Here is a 15,171-nt window from a genome sequence, read left to right on the forward strand (position 1 = left end):
CGTCCAGTGGGCCAGATTGGAGTCTTTGTCAGGCTTATTCAGGGTCACAAGGCCTGGGCCTTGTGTTTGTTTATGTTTTAGAAAAACTGATTTACCTTAGGGGAGGATATCAAATAGTCAGGCATCATAAAGGTAATTCCTCACTCTCTTAGGCCTCAAAGGTCAGAGGATGCCAGTGTTTCAGTACTTTTGTAAAAGCACTAGGAGTAAATACACATGAAAGGCTGTTAGGTTGGGATATTGAGCCTTCTGAGGCTTAAAATTCCCCCATGTAAACCATCAGTGTTTGAGCTAAAAAAGCAAAACAAAGAAAGGAAGAATAACAGTCCACTGTTATGTGTGTTTGTGTGCACGTTATCTGTAATGTAGAGCCATATCATCTTAAATAATCCCTGCCTCGTCATAAAACTGTGTAGCCCTTGTTTCGGTTGATTATTAACCAGTAACCTGACCTTTTTCTATGTGTGAGTGTTTCTTAGTCTCTTGTGCACCAAACCCTCAAAATGTCACCGTGCTGTTGAAGGTAAATGCGTAACAAGCTCACCAAACATCCACACATCACTAGCTGAGGTAAAACGCCTGAAATTAATGGATTCTGGGGCCATCCACTTGATTGGTAATCGGGTCACAGATGCTGCAAAGAAATTAGCACACTGCATTATAGTCAAGATAGTCAAAGCCATGGTTTTTAAAGATTTTTCCAAATAAGTTGATTAATTTGTGCATTTGTTTTAAATATTCTTTTATTTTTCTATTGACAAGGAGACATAACAGACTGTGGTTTAACTGTGTAGATCCTTTAATCTAAAATTGTGGTCAAAATTATTACGTACATGACTTAAAACAATAATGTGAACAAGATCAAAATGTAGGAAAAACATAACAGAAGCGTTTACAGTTAAAGTATTTTATAAATCTAGCTGATATTTTATGTTTATTGCATGAAACATTTGTGTTAGTTCATGAGTGTCTCTTTTACCTTTGTAGTATTCTTCATCCTCTATGTACCTCGATAGACCAAAGTCTCCAAGCTTCACACAGTCCGGACTGGCGACTAATATATTCCGAACTGCTATGTCTCTGTGAGCGGACAGGATTGGAGGAAAGGTTGATATTTATGTTGGTACAGGTGGATAATGTAGGCAAGATTCAGGGGAAATGTAAATAATGCATGTTAAAACCTGAAATTGTGCACTTAAACAGTCTGCAGACACAACTCAATGGAACATGGTGTTCTGCTGTTTCAGTACAACTTTCCTCATTTCAATGTTTTAAGATTAAATAAAAAGTTTTTCCAAAATGTGACGACTTCATCACTCAGTCACACTAGAGTTAAAATACGACGGTAGGCTCCTCTCCTTGCAACTAGGAAAAAAGGCTGCATTCAATTTTTTAGCTGGTGGACCGATTGCAAATAGTTGCAGACCAACTGTGTTGCCTGCGTGGCACCCACTTTCAATCAAAAGGCGACTGAGTAGGATGCCTTGAGGGAGAAAACCCAACAATACAAATCCAACTCTTTGAATCAACTTGAGATATTATGTCCGCTTTGTTTGCCATGAATTAACAAAGAAGCATGCCTCACCTGGCCATCAAACTGCTTGTCACTACTTGAACCTCTGGAAATGGAGGACTATGTGTAAAAATGGCTGTAATTCTTAAGCTGAAAGTGTGGATTACATTTTAGAAGCAGACCCTCGAGTAGACCCAGAAGCCACAGGAGGGATTATATATCTCGACTGTCGAGAGTCGAGATATATAATCCCTCCTGGACTGGAAACTCCTCGGGATTCCCCAGGAGGAACTGGAAAGTGATGCTGGGGACAAGGATATCTGAAATACCCGCCTAAGCTGGTGCTACTTTTATGTCAGACCATGATCATTTATGCTCAAAGGAGGCAGAGCTTATAACACTGTAACCTTTCTGTTGAATAAAAGCATTCATTTTTTAATTAAGAAGAGAAAAAAATGTACCTGTGTACCATGTTAACCCCTCCGAGGTAGACGAGAGCTTTGCAGATCTGCAGGCTGAACAGCACTAAGGTTGTATTTGTCAGCTTTTCTTTGTTTTGAACCAGGTAGTGTCCCAGCTGCAAGAAAGTCAATAATGCGTTTAATCAGTCAGGAATTCACATGTGCGACATCTGCTGTGGCATCCAGAAGCTACACTAGTTTAAAAAGAAAAAAGAACATATATTAAATGCATATTTTCTATAACCAATCAGGAAATGAGGACTAACCTCCCCATACTGATAAAGCTCCATGACAATCCACACGGGATTCTCCTCTATGATTCCAATCAGTCTGACGATGTTGGGATGGTCGAGGTTCTTCATGATTACTGACAAACACAAACATCACAACTTATCAGGACAACTCTGTCAGTTACTGCTGGCACAGTTGTGGTGAACGTAGCAGCTGTTTTAGAAATCTTTTTCTCTGCGTACCTGCTTCACTCATGAATTTTTCCATCACGTCAGGTGAACAGTCTTTGCAGGTTTTCACTGCCACATTAACTCTTTCACCATTCTGTCCAATTAAACACATGTTACTGCACATTCACTTTGTGTGCTGCCATTTATTTCTAATGCAATCATGTATTTTATAGATGCTCTGTAACACACCGCGCTTAAACCCTTTAAACTTACAGCTTTTTTGTATACTCCGTCGTAGACTTCCCCAAAAAAACCCTCGCCGAGGATTCGGCCGAGAACAATGTCATTTCGGTCGATGCCGTATTTCACAACTGCAGAGCAACAGTAACAGTGAACATTAAAAAGTGAGTTTTCACAGGTATGATCCTGTAACAGAATTGAATATAGACTTTTCCGAACCTGATTTTGGCCTTTCATCAATCTCACAGTAGATATCTGAACCTAAAAATGCAAAAGATCTCATTTTTATTGTCTTCATAATAACGTCACTATTAAAAGGAATTTGGTTTTTAACTATTAAAAAGTGTACAGCATAGGTTGTTAAAATTCTGAGCTCACCCATACTGTGTCTGAGCGAGCTCGTCTCTCTGCTGCTCCAAGGAAAAGACAAAATGGGGGAAAGCCAAAGTCAGAAATGTTCAAATTAGAGCACTGACTGCATAAGTCAGTAAAACAGCCACTTACCCAGTAGGAATTTCAGGTAGGGAGGTTCTTGCATTGGCATCTAGGATAGGAAGTAGTAATGAGAATCCAGATTGACTTTTAAGAATATATTTCAAACAGCTTTTAAGACAATGGTCAATCTTTAAAAACAATATGTTGCCCTTTATTTAATAGATAAATCTTACACACCTCTATTTGGTCGGTGGATAACACTTTCATCTGTGTTGTTTTCCAAGCGGCAGTACCCGTCAATAAGATCAATCATGTTCTCAGCCGTAGCGACCGTGGCCACATTGATGGTCAGACGCTATCAATGAGGACACAATGGCATGTCACAAAAATACATAGACTGAATGGCCAGTTTAGAAAATACCAATAACTCATCAGCCAACCAACATGGCTGTTGGTGCTCAGCGTGCTGGTCTGAGTATTTTACACACTGAACTTTACAGAGAGTGGTCCAAACAGAGAAAATATCCAATGAGCAGCAGTTCTCTGGACGAAAATGCCTGGTTGACGCTAGAAGTCAGAAGGAAATCACCAGAGTTCGAGTTGATAGAACGGCACAAGTAGGTGTTGAATGCACAAGACATCGAACCTTAAAGCAGATGGGCTACAACAGCAGGAGACCACACTATGTGCTGAGGCTACAATTCACACAAGCTCACCAAAACTGGACAACATAAGATAGGAAAAAATACTTGTTTAATGAATCTTTAATGTTGCTGCAACATTTGCTTAGTGGGGGTCAGAATTCTGTCTAACTCACATAAAAGCATAAATGTATCCTGCCTTGTTCATGCTGCTGGTGATGCTGTAATTGTGTGGGGGAAACTTTTCTTGGTACATGTTGATCTAGCACCAGCTGAACATAGTTTCAACACCCAACACATTTGCTAACCATGCCCATGCCTTTCTGACCACAGTGTACCCATCTTCTGATGAAACACAACATGTCACAAAGCTCACTGCTTTCTTAAACATAGCAATGAGTTCACTGTACTAAATGGCCTCAGATCTTAATCCACTAGAGCAGTGAAATGCGAGATTCACATCATGAATGTGCACCCGACAAATCTGCATTAACTTTGTGATGTTAATATGGATCAAAATCTCTGAGCAATGTTTCCAGCACCTTCCCAAATCTGTGCCACAAAGACTCGAGGGAGTGCTGAAGAGAAAAGACAGTCCAATCAAATACCAACGAGGTGTACCTAACAAAGGAAGCTATTGAGTGACATTCCCTAATATTTCAAACTATAGGGAGGAATATTACACTTACTTGCTTCGCGCCCTCTATGTCAAGATTTAGGAGAGCCTTGCCATCGTTCTGCGATATGCATTGTACTTTCTTAATTTGTTTGAAGTCAGCTAAAAACACAGCCTGCCACACAAAAGGAATGAATGCAATGATTAAATTATGAAGTTAAACCTGTGTGCAAGATTAACAAAATCTTAATCACGCTTACAGCTGAATCCTTCTGTGTGCGTTGGCGAATTCCTCTCCCACCGACGACCAGCTCCACAGACAGACTCCAGCCTTGCTATTCACAAATAAAAACATTTGAAACATTAATACCTCAAACAGTAAATCTACAGATCTTGGAGTTCTGGACAAGCTTAACGAGGTCTATTTTGTTATTTATGAATAAGACATGATTCATTGCTCCAGATGAACATCATGTTCCTGCTCACCACTAGTTCACAAGGGAAGGCCTCTTCATCGTAGCTGACGAAATCTTTAAGCGTCTCAAAAAACTTGATCATGCAGTCATCCTCCTTGAGTGTTGCAAATTGCTGAAATGTTTGCTGAATCATCTTCCGCAGGGGCCTAGGCTGGATCACAGCCACAGAGATTTGAAAATGGTAAAACTTGCACTTTTGCACAATAGTGACTCAATATTAATTTGCAAAGGAAGTCTCATAAATTGTGGGTGCCTGTTTAGGTAGGACACACTAAGTCACGTTTAGAGAAATTTACCTTCATGCTGTTAATCAGTTGCTGTGGAAAGAAAAGGTCCAGGCCAACTTCTTTTCTAAATTGGTAAAACAAACAAAAAACCTTAGAAGAATATTCAGAATTAAAAACATACTCTAGAGCTTGAAAGGCAATCTATTGCTGATGTTAGCTGTTTGTCAAACTGTTGGTACTGGCATTTATAATGGCCAATAAATATAAATAAAAATTTCGGTTAAAGCTTTTTGGTAAGGAACAATAAATAGCTACACATATTTAGGGTGTCTCAAAGAAATAAATAAATGTAATATATAATAATGTATCGGCTTTTTAAATCATCATCATGTCATTTAAATTTTATATTGAGCTTGCATCAACCGGTATGCAGCCTGTTTGAATTGGTCCTGATTTTCCTTCATGCTGTGACGTTTTTTCTTTGTCTTTTGCTTAGTATTACATAATTTCCCTAGGGATTAATGAGGTATTCTGATTCTGATTTAATATTTAAAAAATGGTCTTTTAGTTTAATTCAAGGCATTTTTAATCATGTTTTGAAGCTGAGGGTTCACAACCCATGAAGTGTCACTTTTAGGGTAACGTAATTAAACAACACCAGTTAAACTGGATTTAAAAGCCCTTAATGTAATATTAGAGCGATAACTCTTTGTAGTGTACAGAAAGTAAAAACTTACTCTAGCAGCTCAAAGTTAGATTTCTTTTCAAGACCTTTTGCATTCATGTCTTTGTAGAACCGCCTGTGAAAACAGAGTGAGAATAAAGATACAAAATGATTAATAAAAATAGCAGTTTAAGTATTCTATAGCTTTTGATCATTCTATTAAATACAAAGCACAGCAACACGGGTTAAGTTATGAAAGAGCCTGCAAGAGGGAGACAATTGGAAAGTGTACAGTAAATACACCCAGTTCAGTCACCTCACACTCACAGCGAGGTAAGGAATGCAGTGACTCACCTGATCTCCAAACAACCAAGCTGCAATGCCATCCCGTCACTGACTTTACTGGCATGATACTGCATGTAATCACTACGCACCTATAATAACATGTCAAAAATTTGAGTTTTATGTGAATACCAACAATAAAATTCTAAATAGAACTTCAAACAAAGTCAGTCAGGACTCTTTAAATCAAAAGAAAACCATTTCCACCTAGAGTGATTTTTACTTGACTTTGCAGCACCAACCCAATCTGTCATCAATGACAACAGGCTTCTTTAGTAGAGTTAGGTTGCAAAGCGACTTGCAAAGGCAGCAGCAAATTTGGCTAGGCTTAAGCAACTAAAGTAACACACTCTACACGAGATTTGCTAAAATGATGCACAGGATATCAGTTAAACAACAACAAGTACAATAGAGGCAGGAAGCTTTTATGACAGGATAACAAATACAGTTACCTGTTGGTAAAAATACACAAAGGTCGATCTGTCATCTTTGAATTTTTCCACAAAATTCACAGGAATGTATCTGATACGAAGGTCATATCTGTGCTCGAAAGGAAAATATAGATATCAGCTTACAAATAAAACTCAATACAATAAAGCTTACAAAAAGTACATATGTTAATTACAAGATTAATATCCTAATAGTCCATCAGTACCTCCACTCGGCTTCCAGATGATTGCTCTCATAGCGCTTCTCCACCTCTCCGACAGTCAGGTCTGGATGGAGCCAGTGAAGTTCTTCTGACTTCAGGTGCTTTAGCATGAGGCCATAGCATCCTGCGTGTTGAACGTTTGGCCCTAAACGCCCGCTGACCAGAATTGAACGAATGATAGCCTGAAGGAGAAAAAAAGAAGTTTAAAAAATACTTTTTGAAAAGATTTTTGGTCATCCTTCAATTTATTGAAATTTCTGGTTTAAACTCGTTTAAATATGTAATAGCGATAAAATTATAACATTAAGTGGCGGAAACACGATTTGGCACTTCCCTTTTCGTCTTTTTTGACAATGAAATTCTCTTCCCCATATTTTCTGGGCTACATTCTCACCCTAATTTGCCAGGAGTTGTCACATTTCACCAGCTTGAAATTCTTGCCCAGGTTGTTGTTGGTGCTGAAGCACACTTTAAGGATTTTGACAGGTCCACCATCCCCAGAGAATTGTTCTTCAGGGCCAGCCTCTGTTTCATTTTGTCGTGGACTGGGCACCTTCCAGGACAGGGTGTCACCGGACATCACCTCATACATTGTCAAAGCTGGGTTGGCATCATCACATCAAAATCATCCTTTAAACAGAGAAAAGAAAAACGATACTTTATATGCATGGTGCTTTTTTATTTTAGATGGGACATCTGGGTAAACAAAAGGTTTAACTGGAAGAACTGAGTGATAATAATTTCTTCAAAAGAAAAGGACACACTGTTCTGTGAGTTGCTTCATTATACTACTACAGTCGTGCGATGCTTCACTTTGAAGCTGTGATCTTTTGCCATGTGGCTGCTATGATTCATATCATTTTTTCTGAGATATCCAGATTACATTCTTTCTCAACCAGATTTCAAGTGAGGACCTGCAAGGTTTTGGAGTAAAACTAATCGCTGCTCTCAAACCGTTTTGAGAGCAGCCATTCACAAACATGCAACAAAAATGTACAATGAAATATTGAATTCTTTGCATTTTCATCTCCATAATATTTTGCTACTAAACGCTGTTTCTCTATTAACAGCATTCCTTTTGCCACCTGTTAACTACCAGTTCATCCAAGTGACTGGATTTCTTCGACTTTGTGGAGACATTTGACCTTTCATCCAAGAGGCTGCCTCAGTTCAATTCAATTGAATTCAATTCAATTCCATTTATACAGCACCAAATCACAACAACAGTCGCCTCAATGCGCTTTATATTCTAAAGTAGACACATACAGAGAAAAATCCAACAATCATATGACCCCCTATGAGCAAGCACTTTGGCGACAGTGGGAAGGAAAAACTCCCTTTTAACAGGAAGAAACCTCCAGAAGAACCAGGCTCAGGGAGGAGTGGCCATCTGGCGCGACCGGTTGGGGTGAGAGAAGGAAGACAGGATAAAAGACATGCTGTGGAAGTTCTAAAACCAAAATAGTGGAGAGTCCCTTAAGAGGACATTTTTAGAAGTATAAAGTTAGTTAGCAGTATAAACTCAACCACCTACAACATTTCCAAGCTCCTTGCCAACATCCTAGCTCCCCTTGTGGGGAACACACCACAACCCACCATGAACGACCATGACTGAAAAGAGGAGGTTGCTTACGACACCTCTCAGCCACCTACAATGCAGTTTTAAAATGACTTCCCAGAAGCTTAAAACCCCAACTCACATCTTGTGTCAGGTGACCTCAATAGGTCGCGTGATAGAGTAAGGCGAGGTCTCAGAGCGATTTCATGTGAAACCTCTGGTGGTAATAACCCACATGTTTTTTCATACATTGCCTCATGTGATGACGCACATGATTCATAGTGGGTCAACAACCCTCTTATGGAGCTTGGACCCTCTTAAGGGTTTAAATACCTGGAGCTCCTGACCATTTGGTTTCAGAGCTGAATGAGCCGTCTTTTGGATAAGAGTTCAAAGAGTATATCAAAGTAAGACAGGTGAAACACTGTCACGAAAGTTAGAGGTCCAGTTGCTTTCTTTCCAAGGTCCTTAGGCTAACCATGACCTGGATCACTGAGAACCTACACAGAAAATCTGTCAGGCAAAAGAATAACATAATTCATGTTGCTTTGTTCAAACATACATTTTTAATCTCGTGTTTATGGTCATTATAAACTTTGTAGTTAAACTTTCTATTAATTTGGTGTTAAATGCCATTTGCGGTCCAACTGCAGAGACTACTAGCTCACCGGGGGAATGTAGCAATGTTTTTAACACAACTGTTGGTATGAATACCAAGGTTATGCATAAGCTTGGTATGCATACATTGGTATACTCTTTAAACAAAATAATAATAATAAAACAACAAAACATTGAACATTAAAACTCCTGATAAGGACACTGAGACTACAACTTGCACAGGCTCACCAAAACTGGACAACAGAAGATTGGAAAAATATTATCTGATCTAATGATTTGCATGTAGCTGCTGTGTGATGCTATTCTGTCAACATGGACCAAAATCTCTGAAGAACATTTCCAGAATTTTGCTGAATCTATACCATGAAGAATTAAGGCAATTCTAAAGGCAAAAGGAGGTCTGACATAGTACTTCATTAATGGAGCGACTGTTGAGTCGTTTTTAAGTATAAGAAATTGGCTTCTTTGAGTTTTATTAAAGGATAACTTAGTCATTTGAAATTCTAGGAATTCGGTTTCTTCTCATTTATGTCCAGTATGCTATAGCTAGCAGGCAGTTAGCTTAGCTTTAGAGCTATATATTGGCCTGTCACAAAACTATCAGTTTTGCCGTATAAGTTGTCTTTTGATTTCAGATGTAAAAACCTTTTACATCACAAATACTTGTAGTAATTTGGAAATATTGCAGTTGTCTGACACAGCAGGCCAGACTCTATAATGTGCATTTTCTGCAGCACATTTAGCATAGCACACATCTCAGCTGAATAGATGGTGGCACAGACTCAAAGGTGTCAGATTCAGACCCAAAAACCCAGCACCAGTGATGCTCTGTTTGGTACAATGACTCAAAATCTGCCTACCACCAAAACTGATAAGATATGCTAACTGCCTCCTGGTTCAGCATTACGTTGAGCATGCAGACCTGTCATTCTAAATCCAAAATACTAAAAATCAATAAAGACCCCTCCTTCATAATAATTGTTAATGTTTTATATATGTTTGTTTAAATCTAGTAAGGGCTTTAAGTCTCATACTATGATTTGCTCACGAGATTGGCATAGACTATATACATAACATTTAACTAAATCTTAATTCATTTTTTAGTGTTTTTTTCTTAAACCAATTTTAATGGTTTTGAAGCCACTGCAGCTTTTTTCAGCTGTCACATGACTAACACACCAAGACAGACAACCAGTCATGCTCATATTCCCCCCTAATCTAGGATCGCCAATTGACCTAACAAGCATTTTGGGACTGGAAGAAATCCACAGTGTACCTTGAGAGAGCAAGAGGAACAGGTAAACTGCACACAGAAAAGTACCAGCCGGTCGGCGGATTCAAATCTGAGACCTTCTTGGTGTGAGGCATCAGTCCCAAACACTGCACCGCTGTGCTGTCCTGAATTAAAATTATGGTTTGTTAAAACCACATGCGATGATGAAAAAAAAAAAAAAAATCCTTTCTTTTTCATGTAGGAATATTTATCTATCCTCCAAGAGCAGATAGGAATATTTTTAAATGCATTCGAGCAACAGGAGATTCTGCACTGACCATTTGGTGATCTGAGATTTTAACAGTTCTTATGGCTGTGATAAAATAACAGCTATAAAAACACTTTTGGAATTAGACGATAATTTGCTCACTGTTCTGAAAAGCAAGGGTGCTGTACACCCTGTGACCAAACAGGTTACGTGACACAGATAAAGGCAGGAATTACCGTGTGAACAAAAACTAAATAAATAAATGCACAGAAGCTCTTACCGTCTTATTCTGCCTGACCAATCAGAAACTGAAGGCTCAGCAAACAGAGCAAAAGAAACTAGCTGCAACATGCGTACCTCACAATACTGTCGATCGGAAAAGTGTCTTCTGTCTGTCATGAGGTGTTTCCGTACAAATGAAACTCCACGCTGTTAGTCCGTGAGGGAGCCGAGCAGCGTTAATTCTTTCAGGGCTTTCTGCTGCTTTTCGACTGTGTTTGTTAGCCTGAGGCCATGAATTCCCCAGCAGGGCTGAGTGGGTGTGTTTGTGTGTAAGAGTGTATGTGTGTGTGTGCGTGTGTATGTGTAGAAAAGAAAAAGAGAAGAGGAGTGTGAAGCAAAGGCAGCATGTTACACCATCACCTGGGTGTGGGCAGCCTGAAAGAGGGGTTCCAGGAGACAGAGTGAAGTTTAAAATTACTTCCAAGAAAAAGCATCCATGGACTGAACATGTGGATTCCACTGATTGCTCTCAGTAAACCTAAACCTTACATACTGCTACAAATGGCCAAACACCATTGCAAAATCCTTTGTGACAAAATATTTGCATAAGGCTTATTACACAGTATACCATGAAGGGTTTGACGTCATAGGGTCAACAACAACCACAACAACAGCAACAACAAGACAGAAAAAAAAATCATCGAAACAAGACCACTGGTTGTCGTAAGGTCTTAAACACGCTGTTGGGCAAGCGTGTGAGACTAGATTTAGTTTTTAACACTTCAACACACAAATCAGGAACAACGAGGCACAGACATGGACAGGTCCCTGTTTAAACTGGGCTTCTTACCAAGTATAAAGACTGGCTTTAAAAGCCAAGCAAACTATTTCTGGAAAGAGGCGAGCGTTAACAAAAACCTTTTGTTTGTTGGCGGTGAGTCACAATTAATAAAAAAGAAACAAAAACCTGACAACACACAAATATAGTCAACTGAGCACTTGTGTCACTCAGATAGACCAATTTATCGCTTTTTAATGATTTCAGTTCCTCTTACGTAACTGCAGATTACTTCCTTCTGACTTTCAGACTGATGGTAAAAAAACTATGCTTTTTTTAGGTTTTTGAATTATTGTGATGAAAGTAATGAAGAAAACAAGTCTCAATTCAATCATTAACAAAAATAATTTCCCACAAAATGGCAGGTTAGATTTGTTGCCTTTCTTTGCTCATTTTACAATCAGATAGATTAGATTAATATATCAATGATGAATTAATACATTTAGAAATAACGTTCAGATACCTCAAAGTAAGGTCCTGTGTTTTAATGGCAGTGAGCTCTCTTGATTATAGGAAAAGAGCCATCCAATTCTAGAGAAGGACAGTAATGTCAGGCAGAATGAGCTCTCAAAAAAAGTCAACACACACACACACAAACACACACTTTTTAAAAATCCCCAAGTAAAATCACAAAATCACAGACAACCATGAAGTCTTTTCTTCTGATTGTCTGTAAAAACACTGGTTTTTTTTAGTTTTTTGGTTCATAAGTGAACAAAAGTGACACTTGCCAGGCACACGCGTTGTTGCCACTCACACACTGTCATGCTGGCACTTGAGTTGTTATGGTAACGACTGTTCTCTCCAGGGAGTTTTTTTTTTTTAACACAAACTGAGAGCGAGCTGGAGTGAACTAACTCTTTCAACACTCATCCACAACAGAGGCCTCAGCGGGACAATAAGTGGAAATATTCATTACCGCAGACAATTATCTAGAGGAGTTACTGCTGTATGTCTCCGCTATTATTCTGCTGGGATCTAATGAAAACAGCATCAACTGAGGAGGGCGTATGGACGCTGATAAATGAGAAGGAAATTCCACAAGAAAATGAGTGGCAAGGCAGAAACTTTAAACAAGGCTGCACTTAGAGGACAGGGGAGGGTGTACAGAAACGCTAAACTGATTCTGCAATGCAGTAGGTCTCAGAGAAATAATGGCCACCAACACGCAGCTGGGGAATGTCTAACACACTGTAAGGTTCTTTTGATTATTTTTTATCCTTCATTTATTATGTGAAAACTTACTTTTTTCCATGACCTGGCTTTTTGCTAAGTTTAAGCTTGCATATAAAACTTTACTCTATTTGGAAAGCTCCCATCAGAGTGAGACCAGTTACACTTAAGCTGCAACTCCAAGTTCATTAATCAGTTAGTTGCTTGAAATAAAAACAGTCTCTCTTCATTGTTTTAAGGATTAAACATCTTTGTTCAAGCTTGTGAAGTGATCTGTTTTATATAATTGTGAAAAAATAATGGTAGGTTTTTAGTCCTTAATTAATTGTTCATTAGTAAGTATTATATCAGTAGTTGCTGTTCGGTTCAGTGTTATTTATTTTGCACCAATCACAGGGACAGTTAACTCAAGGCACGTTATACTGCAAAGTAAAGACCCTGAAAAAAACAGGGGGGGGGGGGGGGAAACAGCAATCAAAAAAGCCTGTCTGAGCGAGCAGTTAGTGACAGTGGGGAGGAAAAACTCCCTTTTAACAGGAAGAACCGTTCAGCAGAACCAGGCTCAGGGAGCAGCACCCAGATACCAATCCTCATATGAAATATTTGATGCTTTTATTTCACGATCTTGAGTTTAGTCACTGCCTTTCTTGAACAAAGTTCAAGTTTTCAAGTGTATAATTTGCAGTAATTTAAAGTTTGTTCACTACATTCAACCTCTCCTTTTAGCTGTAAACTTTCCTATTCAGCATCCATCTAAATGACTCCTGCATTAAAGCAAACATGTATTTAAAGATATGACCATATGTTTTAAATTACTGCTGAGAGATGCTTGTCATCTTTTCTTTTAATAAATGAAAAGCATGCTCGGTTGACTGACTTGCCCGTTGCAGAATATCCCATTTCACTGCCTTGAATAACTTGTCGGTTTGCACCTTGTTGCAAACTCTCTATATTTACATTCATGCAGACGCCTCCATGGTAGATACTGACAATGATACACCTATCTCCCTGAGTGTGTTCTTGTCTTCTTTAGATGTTGTGAAGTTGTTTGTCTTAACCATGGAAATAATCCTGTCATCACACACATTAGTCATCTTCTGTGGACTTGCAGGCCTTTTGGTGTTGCTGAGGTGGCCAGTGCATTCATTGTTTTTTAAGAATGTACCAGGCTGTTGATTTGCCCGCTCCTGAAATTTCTGCAACTCTCTGATAGGGTTATTTTGTTTTTCAGTCAAATGACTGAATCCTTCACTTTTACTGACATTTATTTGGGCCTAAGTGAAAAGTTATAAAATAAAAAAATCTAGTATTGATATTAGTTAGGCTTTCTATTTTGCACGTCCTCTGACAGCCTCTCGGGTTTCTTTCTAAAGCAGCAGCAGCAGCAGCCAGACAGCTGTGTATATGGAAGACACTGTGTTTCCCAAAATCTGTCATGACATGCACACTTGACAGTAACATCCATTCCTTGGACAAGTCTCATCACATGGTGTTTCTGGGAATTGGTATCGGAAAACTCTCACCGGTCATTATGTTACCTATCTTACCTACCTTTTTTACTATGTGTGTGTATATATATTAGAAACAAATCTTACTCTTGATATCTGACAGTAAAAAAAAAAGTTAATTGCTCTCCTGTAGAGATGATAAAACTACAGCAGTTATTGTGTAACCTCTGTTCCTGGTGGAAACACAGCGCAGGCAGGCACTCAGGCAGGCTTACTCGCTAAACACATTTGTGCTGAGGGTCTGCATATTGCAACGTCATGACCCCAGGCACTGGAATGCGGCGGGCTGCCTCCTCACCTGCACAGACATGCTTTGATAATGAACAAAGTTTTCTTTCTATGTGAAAAAACAGCAGCTAGGACTCCACAATCTGCCGTGACACTCAGCTGCTTATCCTGAAAACACACTTGCACAAGCCTCACATTTTTTTCTCTTTCCTATCAGTCAAAGAAAATATTGTAAAACTCACGTTTGTGGATAGTTTAAAGAATGAAAATGAATAAAACAAATTCTGGATTTGCATGCTTGTGAGATCGTATAAATGTTGGTCAATCAGTCTTTTATTAACTTGTACAGTACATTTGGGCCTATGGCAAACACTCGGATTAATCATAATGGTTTGTTCAGCAGTATCTGGAAACCCCTGTGCTCACAGAAACATAAACACGAGTTAATCTTTGAGTCTTACCTGATTCTGATTGAACTTCCCTGAGGATAAAAGCTTTATGGAGAGTACAATTCCTCCCGGAGAGCCCTGGGCACGTCAGTTCGCCTCTCGCACTGTTAGTCGAGCAGAAGGGGCAGGTAGCCACTCCCTCACCTCTGGCGTGCTGATCTAAGGTGAGTCCACTTCCTTATTTCAGGAGTCTTTCATGATCCGGGATAAATAAACACCAACCCCAACAGTTTTGAACTGTTTACGACCCAGGAATGGTTTTTGGAATATAATACAAAAAAGAGAAACCGAGTTCTTTAAAATCAAATCTGCACAAACCCTGTCCTGAAATATTCTTATATTTATTCTCTCCCGTCTAACAAACTTTTTCCTCTACGTTAAGTCACCTTCACTGGTGTTATGTTGTAGCTAAATCTTCTGAACACCAG

General features: G+C 39.0%; 1 protein-coding gene across 3 annotated transcripts in view; it reads right to left on the reverse strand.

Annotated features, from left to right (window-relative positions):
• Positions 1 to 14,913, reverse strand: part of ptk2bb (protein tyrosine kinase 2 beta, b) — a 28,682-nt gene extending 13,769 nt beyond the window's left edge. The window contains exons 1-20 of one of the 3 annotated variants that reach the window (XM_080882317.1): positions 14,756 to 14,913; positions 7,063 to 7,298; positions 6,672 to 6,850; positions 6,469 to 6,556; positions 6,029 to 6,108; positions 5,748 to 5,810; positions 5,080 to 5,134; positions 4,794 to 4,934; positions 4,568 to 4,642; positions 4,381 to 4,482; positions 3,288 to 3,405; positions 3,120 to 3,159; positions 2,994 to 3,025; positions 2,835 to 2,876; positions 2,649 to 2,746; positions 2,448 to 2,529; positions 2,241 to 2,341; positions 1,975 to 2,090; positions 980 to 1,080; positions 545 to 634 (exon numbers count right to left, since the gene is read on the reverse strand). In XM_080882317.1, coding sequence (XP_080738443.1) covers positions 545 to 634; positions 980 to 1,080; positions 1,975 to 2,090; positions 2,241 to 2,341; positions 2,448 to 2,529; positions 2,649 to 2,746; positions 2,835 to 2,876; positions 2,994 to 3,025; positions 3,120 to 3,159; positions 3,288 to 3,405; positions 4,381 to 4,482; positions 4,568 to 4,642; positions 4,794 to 4,934; positions 5,080 to 5,134; positions 5,748 to 5,810; positions 6,029 to 6,108; positions 6,469 to 6,556; positions 6,672 to 6,850; positions 7,063 to 7,260 — 1,801 coding nt within the window. In that variant the 5' untranslated portion in view covers positions 7,261 to 7,298; positions 14,756 to 14,913. Of the gene's footprint in view, positions 1 to 544; positions 635 to 979; positions 1,081 to 1,974; positions 2,091 to 2,240; positions 2,342 to 2,447; positions 2,530 to 2,648; positions 2,747 to 2,834; positions 2,877 to 2,993; positions 3,026 to 3,119; positions 3,160 to 3,287; positions 3,406 to 4,380; positions 4,483 to 4,567; positions 4,643 to 4,793; positions 4,935 to 5,079; positions 5,135 to 5,747; positions 5,811 to 6,028; positions 6,109 to 6,468; positions 6,557 to 6,671; positions 6,851 to 7,062; positions 7,299 to 10,605; positions 10,823 to 14,755 lie in introns of those variants that run through there. The other 2 variants (XM_080882318.1, XM_080882319.1) reach the window with 2 other exon arrangements.
• Between the last annotated feature and the right edge of the window lie 258 nt (positions 14,914 to 15,171).

Source organism: Rhamphochromis sp. 'chilingali' (genome assembly GCF_963969265.1).
Source record: "Rhamphochromis sp. 'chilingali' genome assembly, chromosome: 5".
In the NCBI taxonomy this organism is placed as follows: Eukaryota; Metazoa; Chordata; class Actinopteri; order Cichliformes; family Cichlidae; genus Rhamphochromis; species Rhamphochromis sp. 'chilingali'.